This window comes from Tachypleus tridentatus, chromosome 13 (assembly GCF_004210375.1).
Source record: "Tachypleus tridentatus isolate NWPU-2018 chromosome 13, ASM421037v1, whole genome shotgun sequence".
Classification (NCBI taxonomy): Eukaryota; Metazoa; Arthropoda; class Merostomata; order Xiphosura; family Limulidae; genus Tachypleus; species Tachypleus tridentatus.
In genome coordinates this window covers 65,229,386-65,242,060 of record NC_134837.1, presented here as the reverse complement: position 1 = coordinate 65,242,060, position 12,675 = coordinate 65,229,386, and the positions used below count along the sequence as shown (strand labels likewise).

The 12,675-nt window shown below is 35.5% G+C and overlaps 1 protein-coding gene across 1 annotated transcript in view; it reads left to right on the top strand.

Moving 5' to 3' along the window:
- Positions 1–12,451, top strand: part of LOC143239304 (protein Wnt-7b-like) — a 99,467-nt gene extending 87,016 nt beyond the window's left edge. Inside the window, exons 3-4 of the mRNA XM_076480234.1 lie at positions 4,147–4,415; positions 11,469–12,451. Coding sequence (XP_076336349.1) covers positions 4,147–4,415; positions 11,469–11,954 — 755 coding nt within the window. The 3' untranslated portion in view covers positions 11,955–12,451. The remainder of the gene's footprint in view (positions 1–4,146; positions 4,416–11,468) is intronic.
- Positions 12,452–12,675: the final 224 nt, after the last annotated feature.

Below are 12,675 nucleotides of genomic sequence, written 5' to 3'. Positions count from 1 at the left end.
TTGTAAATGAGTAAAATACTATATTTTCTTGATTTCTATCTCTTTGAAACACCTCAATTTTTAAGTGAACACCATGATTTCATAAATGACGTCGATTTATATATTGTCTTATCAATATATAAATAAAAATATATATTTTTATCTCAACTAAAAGTAGGATTAATTCTATGCCGATTTTAAACTTCTGTTTTTAGATGTGGATCTCTGTTATTCAGTCCCTCCACCCCACCCTCAGTGACAGCGGAAAGTCTCGAGACTTGTGGCGCCAAGAATCGAGTTTCTATACCTGTTGTGAGAACAGCACAGATAGTATTATGTGTTGTTTTATACTTAAGAACAAACAAACAGTTTTATTCGGTCTATAGATAAAAGTGGAACTTTTCTTTCTGTCGGCTCACAGTATAACGAAATTCTTTCTAAAGTGCTTCTAAACACCGAAGTTTCCCCACATGAGAGAAAATGTATATATAGAGAGCTAACGACTTTCAAGAGCAATTGTGACCTGGCATGGTCAGGTGGTTAAGGTTCTCGACTCGTAATCTGAGGGTCGCAGGTTGGAATCCCCGTCGCACCGAACATGCTTGCCTTTTCAGCCGTTGAGATGGTCAATCCCACTGTCGTTGATAAAAGAGTAGCCCAAGATTTGGCGGTGGGTGGTGATGACTAGCTGCTTTCTCATTAGTCTTACTCTGTTAAATTAGGGACGACTAGTGTAGATAGCCCTCGTGTAGCTTTGCGCGAAATTCAAAAAAAAACAAAAAAGAACAGTTGTACAAAGAGGAGAGGAACATTCTTTTTCCTTCACTTGTCTGTAATTAGACGACTTAAAATATTAGAATTTTAAAGTTTTGAAGTTTAGTCTTATTTCTGGTATAAAATTGTAAGACGCGTTGTCGACAATATAAAGTTGTATGTGTTGTTATAACTGACATTTGTGAATGATATATATGCCATTCTGGGAATAATAATTCTCCGACTAATACAGTCTCAATTTCGACTATAACCCCATCTATTGAGCATTAGAGGTAATCAATATAAATGTGAAAAGAATAATATCCTCGGTCAAGTAAATGAGCATTTGAACTGAATGTTGGGCTACTTGGACTGACTAGAGTTATTTCAAATTTTATACAGCGCTCCCTTTCTAGAGTCTGTGCTGCTCGACGTCCCCCACCTATACGCTCGTTCATGCAAATATTATACAAGAAAAATAATGTAAAAAAAAATGTAAAATGATGAAAACACTATAATCCGAGCACTTTCGAAAGATGGACTTTTCTTCTGAAGAAGAAAGGTTCACCTTTTCGAAAGTGCTCGGGCAATAAGGTTCTCATCATTTTGTATCAAGACTTCTTTAACCTACATGTTCTTCTGATATTATCAAATAATCACTGAATATTAAAAACTATGATGTGTCACATGTTCAAAGAGACATACGTACACAGTCGCATGAATTATATGTCAGACCTAATTATCTATTAGTGAGCAAGGAGCCCTATTTCGTAGAGCAGAGCTGTTTGTTCTGGGGCTTCATAAACGACTTGCAGTACCAGGTTGATGAAGACATAGTTTGATAATATGCACGCTAAAAAACAAAACAAAAGTCACCGGTCGGATAGTCATAGCGCCATCTATAGGTTTGGCATGTCAGCAGTAAGGTTTGTTTTTTTGATTTAAAAAACAAAGAAGAGTGTGAAAATTCTTTATTTTTACGCGACTTTTTCTATACCTGCCATCCCCATAATATATTTCGAGCTGCCTACCTGTTTTGAGAGACACTAAACTAAATCACTTTAAAGTAGAATAAAACAACAGGAAAAAAAAACACTAATTTTTTTCGGGTCAACTTCTTCACATACCAAGGACACTTGCAGTTAATTAAACCATTCTTCCTACCAAACGTTTGAGAACGGCAAGGTTTCGAGTGCGGAAAAGCGAAAAATGAGAGTGTGGTTATCTGGCGCCTACAAATTATTTATATGTATATGTTCTACATATAAATGTTTAATAATTACTAGACAACGGGATGCAGACACACAAAACAGAATGCGCGAAGTTGTACCTTAGAATTTTTTAGACTCGGCCTATTCCGATTTTGGAAAGTTGTATTACTCTTGAAAAGTGTGATCAGGTTAAAGTTCTAATAACAACAACAACAACGAAACTTTATATATTTGACTTGGGCGCATATCATCATACGCGTGATTGAGTAGGGGGCATAAACCCCAGAAATGAGGGAAACAGAGGGTGGTTGATATGTTCGTGGCCAACTTTCTCCTGTGATTCCTGTTGATATGTGAGGGGATAATTATGAGTTTAAAAAAATGAAGAGGGACATGCCCCCTCGGGCTATCTGCTGAGTCCACCAAGGGGAATGAAATCCTTGATTGCAGTGTTGTAAATCCGTATACTTACCACTGTACCAGCGGGTGACCATTAGCCGTGTAAATTATGCCTATCGTGCGAAGAAGCAGGACTGAAAGCAATGTTTGTGTTGCCGAATTAATATGTGCGTGCGTGTATAAATAGAAACGAAAATAAACCCGCGAAAACAAATGTTCTCAAGAGTATGAGCAACTTTGTATAGAAATAACTGAAAATGTTTGTGTTCAAATTACACTTTACTTTTTTTTTGGTAAGTGGGGCCGCTAAAATGTTTTTTATTAAGATAGGAATGTATAGTGAACCTACTGATAGGTACTTCACAGTCTCTTTGTTTTACCTTTACAAACATGATTTATAGCTAAAACATTAACGTATTTCCCAAAATGGAGGGGTAATAGAAAGCTTTCCTCCCTATATTTCGAACCCTGGAAGTCATATAAGTTTTATTGTACACGTAAGACCGTAGTCCTGTTTCTGTATGGTTTACTGAAGAAAGAAAGACATAAATTGGAGTACTGCAGATGTAACCTTAAAGTTACGGTTAAAATTACAATTAAACTTGCTTCGTTTTCATGAGTACGAGTAGTTTTTGTTTGTTTCTGCCTTAAATAACACATTCTAGAACTTGAAGTCTGATTACCCAGGCTAGCGAATTTAAACTTCATAAAAGTTATTTTGGTTTTAATAACGAATCTTCCATATTTCAGCTACGCAGACTTCGAAAATATTCATTTTTTTTCTCTATCGCATAATGATTTGTTTTCATTTTGTTTTTTATATATCGGCAAGAAAAAAATTATTTAGATCAAATTATTATTTTGTTTACTACAATGAACATTTTTATTATGTTTGTTAACAAAAATACACAGAAACTGAAAAAAGGGAACATTATTGTCAAAGTAATATCTGTATTTATTCATCTTGATTTGGTGTGCGTGTGAAATATATGTTTTCAGTACCAAAACTGTGTGTATGTGTTTTTCTTATAGCAAAGCCACATCGGGCTATCTGCTGAGCCCACCGAGGGAAATCGAACCTCTTGTTTTAGCGTTGTAAATCCGGAGACTTACAGCTGTATTAGCGGGGGGCAGTACAAAAACTAGGTGTTGTGGTCTTTCTTTTATGTAATGGCCTGGCATGGCCAGGTGGTTAAGATACCTTGTAATCCGAGGGTCGCGGATTCGAAGCTCCATCACACTAAACATGCTCGCCCTTTCAGCCTTTAGGAAGTTATAATGTTACGGTCAATCCCACTATTCGTTGGTAAAAGAGTAGCCCAGGAGTTGGCGGTGGGTGGTGATGACTGGCTGCCTTCCCTCTAATCTTATACTGCTAAATTAGGGACGGCTAGCTTGGATAGCCCTCGTGTAGCTTTGCGCGAAATTCAAACCAAACCAAATCTTTAAAGTATTGCGTTATAGCATTTTGTGGAAAATCTACGTGATGCAGAAAAATGGATATTGTTTTCAGATTCAGCGTACAGGAATTACCGTACAACGTATAATAATTTTAAGACAAAAAAAGCCACTGCAGGCCTATGTCATTTACGATTTTTTTGAAAACATTATGTGACTGTTTCTTAGAAACGTCTTACTTGTAATCATTGTGAAATATTGTTGAAAATGTTTCAACTTAATCGTACTGTGATCTTAATTTAAGTATGTGTAGTGTTGCCACAAGAGTCGTTATGATAAGTCAGCCAAGCGTTTATGGTTGTTGTAAATAAACTGTTCTTTAATCAACGCATTAATGTTTCTATAGGTAGTCCAGAAGCGGCCTACATATACGCCATTAGTTCAGCAGGTGTAACGTACTCTGTTACACAGGCATGTAGCCGAGGAAACATCAGCCGGTGTGGCTGTGACAGGACGAAGAATGGAGTGAACCTACGGGGAAATTGGAAGTGGGGAGGGTGCAGCGCTGACGTACGCTATGGGATGAAGCTCTCCCGCAAATTCTTAGACGCTCGTGAATTCGAAGGAGACGCGCGATCTCTGATGAACCTTCACAACAACAAGGCTGGAAGAAAGGTTAGTAGTTAAGAAGAAATAACGTCACGTTTAAACGACCACTTAAACAGTAGATAGATAGATAGATAGTAGAAGAATACAAAATAGCCAGTTGTCATCGTTATGGAAAACACTTATTTATAACAATGAATGTGTTAAATTTTAAGGATAAAATCTTACGATCTCCAATAATTATCTGTTATTTCCATGCACTGATGACTTAGCTTCATGTAATCTACAGTTATCCATTAATTTAAAAGAACATATCTCAACCAGAGACTTTTGTAAACATCATCTATGGACATTTTGTTAAATAAACATTTTTGGTTGATATGGTTGGAACCATTTCTCTTCAAATTGTTAATGTGTTGTTTTTATCATCCAAGTTTTGTTTACATTGTTTATTTTATAATTACCACATGAAAGCTGAGAGAGTACGCTAATAAAGTAGTAATATATTTCTTGTAGGCTGGAGTTCTGTAGCGTGTAATATTCTAACTGAAATGAATTGTATAACTCAGACTCTTGTTACTGAATCATTACAAACATGATTCCTTTAAAACTAAGGAATACTAACTTAATCTTCACGTGTTGGTTGGTTCTTAAGTTACTCTATACGGCGTTATTGTTCATTTTAACACGTTCAGATTCGCTTTATATTCTGTAAAAGGCGCAATGTTTTGTTTTCGCTATGCTTAGAATCTATGTTAACGTACGATAAGATACAATAAATAGCACCTCAGTCACTTTTGCTCGTGATATGTTAGTAGAGAAATGAGGGTGCATCATCATCAACGTTAAACAAAATCGTTCCTTACCGTCTGTTTGTTTTATTTCACGCAGGCATACACGAGGGTTGTCTGCGCTAGTCGTCCCTTATTTAGTAGTGATAGACTAGAGGGAAGGCAGCTAGTCAACATCACCAACCCCCAACTCTTGGATTGCTCTTTACCAATGATTACTGGTATTGACCGTCACATTATAACGCTCCCACTGCTAAAAGGAAGAACATTTTCGCCTATAGGCTCCAGTCATACGGCCCACAGTAGAATGCTAGTACAGGTTTTGTTTATGAAGCGTTGTTTACCGGTTTTGTTTCATATTCATGGTTCATAATATCAATTTTTAAGAATCGTTTTTGTATTAATGACCACGGTCTGCATTACAAAGTTTGACACGTAAAACTGTGAGTTTTCAGAATACATCGAAAACTAAAACTAAAAATTTCTACCCAAACCTTAACAACCCTCCCTCTGTTGAAGAAAACAGATATTGGATCTTCTGTTCATTTTGTTGACCACCAAGCGTAAAAAGTGCTTTTATGTATTAAAAATGAAGGTGAATATTAGCTTAAAAGGCGATAACAGTGACTTTTTAATATTTTTTTCCATATAAATTCATGTATTTATCTGTATGTAATAATACGTTATTTTCTTTTTCCTTGTACGTTGGAACAATTACACTCTCGTATAGTATTAAAGTGTAACATATGTTAAGAATATCTTGGTATTACTGGTACATATTTTGCAGCCAGTATACTGATCCCCTATTAATTCATTATTCATTACTTACACTGCCTGTATTGTTAACGTGACCAGTATACTGATCCCCTATTAATTCATTATTCATTACTTATACTGCCTGTATTGTTAACGTGACCAGTATACTGATCCCCTATTAATTCATTATTCATTACTTATACTGCCTGTATTGTTAACGTGACCAGTATACTAATCCTCTATTAATTCATTATTCATTACTTTTACTGCCTGTATTGTTAACGTGACCAGTATACTGATGCCCTATTAATTCATTATTCATTACTTATACTGCCTGTATTGTTAACGTTACCAGTATACTGATCCCCTATTAATTCATTATTCATTACTTATACTGCCTGTATTGTTAACGTGACCAGTATACTGATCCCCTATTAATTCATTATTCATTACTTATACTGCCTGTATTGTTAACGTGACCAGTATACTGATCCCCTATTAATTCATTATTCATTACTTATACTGCCTGTATTGTTAACGTGACCAGTATACTGATCCCCTATTAATTCATTATTCATTAATTATACTGCCTGTATTGTTAACGTGACCAGTATACTGATCCCCTATTAATTCATTATTCATTACTTATACTGCCTGTATTGTTAACGTGACCAGTATACTGATCCCCTATTAATTCATTATTCATTACTTGTACTGCCTGTATTGTTAACGTGACCAGTATACTGATCCCCTATTAATTCATTATTCATTAGTGGGATTTATACTGCCTGTATTGTTAAAGTGACTTTATTAAGTTCGTTTTTAATGCTTAAATTTAGTTTGGGATTACCTAAACTGGTATAATGGAATATTTCCCTGGTGGAACAGACGTAAGTTTACGCACATACAATGCTAAAATCCGTAGTATGATTCCTGCTGTATCCACACAGCAGATAGCACAATGTGTCTTTGTTTTAAAACAAACATACCAGAGGATTAAGCTTGGATGAATAAAAATATATAAACGGTTTTAATTTTTAAATACTGTTCATTACTCACAAAAGCAAAAAAGTGACGGGAGGGGGATTGAAGGGGTTGGAATAGAAACGTCACTGCCAGGACCCATAGTAAAATATTTACATATTTTTATTTTGTACGCAATATTGTTATTGCAACTGAGCAAATAAACAGTGATTATGTTAAACATATGTTGATAAATTTAGCAACTAATGGAATTCGATCACGAACATTATACTTTGAAATTTCATAATGTGTTGGAGTAACTAATTAATATGCCTAATGTGGATGCGGGTTTCCATTTTCACTGCTTTCCTAATTTATCGCATATAATTCACGTTACACTGAAAATACGTAAACGCAACTCTAAGAGACTTCATTTATACATCCAAATGATTCAGAAAACCAAAGGCATGACCAGAAAATCTTCGAACGTCTATCCTAGCCAAGCCGTTTAAGTTAATCAACGGCAGGTCTCTTGCCGACAGCCTCGTTAAAGAGATCAGCCAGGGGTCTTCACCTTTAGTAAACGGCCGTTGAATAATGCAGCGAATAGCTCCCGATGAAGACCTATTCTAATTATTTCTCTGAAGTACTAATTTCGAGCGGTACCCGAGGAATGCTTTCACGGAGAGAACCCTCCCCATACACACACCGCCCCACGGGTGTTGTGACAGTGCTATTGACATGTAGCTATTTTATACATGCTAGTAAGCGGGAAATAACCAAGCTTCATCAAGCCATCAGGCTGAAAAAGAAAGAAAGAGAGTTCTGTCAACATTCCAAAAGTTAAGATACAAACATTAAGATACAAACATTAAGATACAAACATTTTCTTGTAAGTTATCTCATTAAAAACTGCTGTAAAAAACTACATGTAAATGTTTCTGAGTTCGTAAATGCTGTTTTTTTTTTCCTTCATGTTAACAACTTACAACCCTGGTGGGGTTGCTGAACTGGACAACCCCACAGGGGATCGACGAACTCGTTCGAGTTTCTAATGGTACCGAGCGGTTGTATCAAAAGGAGCTCTACCAATCAAATTGTGTTTTGCAAGGAAGAAAGAGACGCCACCTGGATGATATATTGAAAAGTCGCGGTATAGCTGTTTAAAGAGTTCACGCTGTAAATACGTTCGAACTTTTACGTTAAAACTTGTAATCAGTTTAGGTTCCATCTAATGAAACGAGGGTAAAAAAAAAAAGTGCTGTGTGACCACTGAGTTGTATTTTCAAACAGAAAAGATTGATTACCTAATTATCTTCCAAAGAAAGGACTCGAAAGCGTATTGTTTGAGAATACGATATTTTTACCATTTACAAAATGCTCTAGTATATAAATGCAAAGCATCTTGCAACTTGGGGGGTAAAAAAAATTGAGACCCGTTACTGGTAAAATTCTGACCTGTTGATAGACAAAGATATCAATCTAAGAGCATAAGTATATGTGTCAGCGGACATGTTTAATATATTAACAAATAAGGTTTTGATCGATGACAATAAGACATAACCTTTAAAATGTCTCGATATTTGTAAGAATTGGTATTCCGTTGTTTTCTTCAACTTATAATTTTACACATTCCTAAATCAAAGTGTTTTTCTCCGAATATTAATTCCCCCATCCTTTTTCTATAGTAGTAATCCGAGGGTCGCGGGTTCGAATCCCCGTCACACCAAACATGCTCACCCTTTCACCTGTGGGAGCATTATAATGTGATGGTCAATCCCACTATTCGTTGGTAAAAGAGGACCCCAAGAGTTGGCGGTGAGTGGTGATGACTATCTGTCTTCTCTTTAGTCTTACACTTCTTAATTAGGAACGACTAGCGCAGATAGTTCTCGTGCAGCTTTGCGGGAAATTTAAAACAAACCAAATCAATCTTTTATATTAATGTGATGAAGATTTGTGATGGCATTTTAAAACGTCGAGTCTAAACCATAACCAGAAGAGGCTTGTTGGTCCATTTAAAATGGATATACAGATTGTTAGATTTTGCCAGATGATAATAAGATCTGATCTGAAAATGATGAGACCCGTGTCAGTTTAAAGTGAAGTGTCATAATCAAGCAGTGAGGTGTCCAAAACATAGTAATCGCCCACAAGCTTATTAAAATGTCGTAAGTGTCTAAGTCGGGTATATTTTGGCATGATACTGAGATATGTAAAAATAAAAAGCAAAACTTCACAGCAGGGTATTTCTACCATTAGGATGAGAGACTTTTGAAGTAGCTATAATAATATTAGCAGAAATTGCAGGTGATTACATTTAACTGGTTTAAATATTAAAACGTTGTCGGTGTCGTATATGGTGCAATCTAGATGTTAAAGAGACTGTGAATATGGCATATATTGAAGTTTGATGTAAATAAATTGTGGTTATGGCATTTTCTGAAGCCTAGTTGTTAAAAGACTGTTGATGTTATATCTATTGAGGTCTAAATGTTAAAATAATGGTGATATGATATCTGTTGAAATATAAATATTAAAAGGCTGCTGATGTGATATCTGTTGAAATATAAATATTAAAAGGCTGCTGATGTGATATATGTTGAAATATAAATGTTAAGAGGCTGCTGATATGATATTTGTTGAAATCTGTATGCTAAAAGACTGCTGATATGATATCTATTGAAACTTCAGTAGATGTCTTATTCATTTTCATAACTTATCACGTTTTACTACTGTGGCTATATGGTGATAAAATCGCAAAACTAATGAATCTTACGTCACACGTTCATTTCAATGACTGTGTTAATACATAAACCTTCACAATCTGGTCGATGAAGCACTTTTACAGTGCTCGAATGTCCGCAATCTCAAACTTTAGTTATACGCGAAATATTAGCTGGAAATTTTTCTTTTCTGTTTTTACCTGATTTTATTTACTTTTGAAGTGAATTAATCTTCTTTATTTCTGTAGTAAATTGAAAATGTGCTTCTATGGTTAAGTGCATAATCAAGACTAAAGTAACAGTCAAAGATTTATTTCGTTATAACATGTTAAAGCCAGATAAAACACCCTACCCGCCTAGTCATAACTCAATTCTCATTAAAACAACTATCAACTTAAGGTAGGTTATACCATGAAAGAGTCCGGGGCCTAACGATTTCAACTTCTGATTTATTCACACAAATGAACTTAACACATCTTTCTGTATTTAATGAACCTATCACATACTTCTGTGCTACAAGAACCTAACACACTTTAATAGCTGTTACGTTCTCATTAAATGCCTTGAAAACCGAAAAGTCGTTAAGTCTCAATAGACATCGTGTGATATAAAAGTAATGTCTCAAAATTCTTACTTTTTATCCAATCAGAGAATGGTCATTGTTTTTTAACGAAGATATTCATTCTCAATGAACTTCTTTTCGTTTCCCATATTGAAACTTTGTAACAGATACATTTTGTATTGCTAAGAATACAAGGAATATTTAACCCCAAATGATATTTCAATAATATTTCAAACCTTTTTGGCAAAGCCACACAAGGGCTACACACGCTTTTCTTTTGCCAGTTTTCAATTGATACTCTAGATGGAAGGTTGCTATTTAACGGCACCTACCGATTAATGAGATTTTATTGTTGCTATTGGAACACGATAATTTCTCCGAGTACGGGTCACGTTGTTTTTTTGTTTGTTTTGCAACAACGGGACGCGAACCATTAATTATCGAGAAAGCTTACCACTAAGCTTTGTCTATTCACTTAACAGTGGAAAGTTTTGTCTGTGTAAATATATTGAATATTTGTGATGTACATATATAAAATACACAAGGAGAAAGTGAGTTTTGGTTGGTGGAATCGAAACTTGATTTTCGCGTTATAAGTTCTCTTTAACAACATACAAACTTTCAACCTACGAAGTACTAATCAGATGCACATATTACACCGTAGAGAATTGACAAAAACAAATTATTGACATCACATAGTGTGGACCCCAGCAGTGATTGGTGGGAGTATTGCAATATTTTTCGTGATTCGTTAAGACCTTGTAACCAACAATAAAAACTTCTGAATTCACTGGGGATATGTCATCTTCATGCATGAGGTGATAAAACGTGTTTTTTTTAAAAAAAGACAATAGGGAGACTTCATCGGTAATTCTATAATTATCATGCAAGTATTCCCTTATAAATAGACGATGGGAGGGATACCATCGGTAATTCTGTGGTTATTATTTAAGTATTATGTTATAGGTAGACAGTAGCAGGGATTCCATTGGTAAATTTACAGTTACCATGTGTGTATATTATTACAGGGTCGGGATCCTTCTCTAATTCTACAGTTTTAGCATATAAGTATCCAATTGTAGACAGATGATGGGGAAGTGGGGCGATGCCTTCAGTACTTCTATTGCTATCATACAAGCATCTCGTTGTAGTTAGAAGGAATGTAGTTGTCTTTAAGTACGTTTAATATTGAGATGAGAGAATATCATAATGTTTACTTCTTTACATAAGAATAAAGGTACTGAGTGGATAACGTTTACCGTATCAGTGAATGAGTTGACTCATCTTTGTATGTGTAGTTTGTAATAACAACTTCTTTTATCAGGCAGTGAAAGTGAGCATGTTAACGCAGTGCAAGTGCCACGGGGTTTCTGGATCGTGCACCATGAAGACCTGCTGGAAGACCTTGCCATCCTTCAATGAGATTGGAAACTTTCTGATGAAGAAATATTACAAAGCTAAGAAAGTTGTAGCCTTTTGGGACACATACTCGTCTTCCAAACAACCACTGTATCTACAACAACGATCGAAGCGCCGCCATCGGAAGCCACGGTCTAAAGATTTGGTGTATCTTCAAAGGTCGCCCAATTACTGTGAAATGGATTTATCGCGTGGTTCTCTTGGAACTATGGGGCGGCGCTGCAATCAAACATCCAACGACATTGATGGCTGCAACTTGCTATGCTGTGGTCGAGGCTATAATACTCACCAGTTTACACGGACCTGGCAATGCAACTGTAAGTTTCATTGGTGCTGTTTTGTCCACTGTAACACTTGCAGTGAAAGAACAGAAATCTACACGTGCAAGTAGAGACTAATAGAAGTGACCAATAGGAACCGTCCAGACTGCTTTAAAAATGTTTTATGAAATGTAAATACTTAACAGTTCCCAAGTTTTCACTAGTGGTAAAACAACTATTTCAAAAGAGTGATAAGCCCGTTTCGCTTAACAAAAAGCGCTTCCATTATGATATTTATGATGCACTGATGTTCATATTGTGATGTAATAATAATATATACATATATATATATGTATCTGTGTAAATGTCTATTTAAATGCGGTATTGTTTAATATTATTTTTGGATTCTACATAGTGTATTGCTTATAAAGGAAGCTGACTGTACAGTTAGTTACTGTATTACAGAGTTTAACGATCTTATAATTTTGAATAACAAAGTGAAACAAAACGGTTGTCACTTCCAACTGTTGTTCAACAGCTTTGTTGGAAATTCTTTACTAAAGCCAAAGATACAAATTAGCATTTTTTTTCTTCTTATTTGACGACTGAGTATCAAATACAGTCAAAGCTACAATAAAATTAAAATACTATCTTATTCGTTGGATGTTGTTATTTTTTTTTGTATAACTAGGCCTTCAACTCGTTGTCACATTTCAAAGCGAACTCTGAACTAATATTGCTTTTCATGGCTGTTACTCAAATTTTGTTTTTGTTTTTCAATTTCGCACAAACCTGCACGAGGGCTATCTGCGCTATCCGTCCGGTACTTTAGCAGTGTAAGACTAGAGAGAA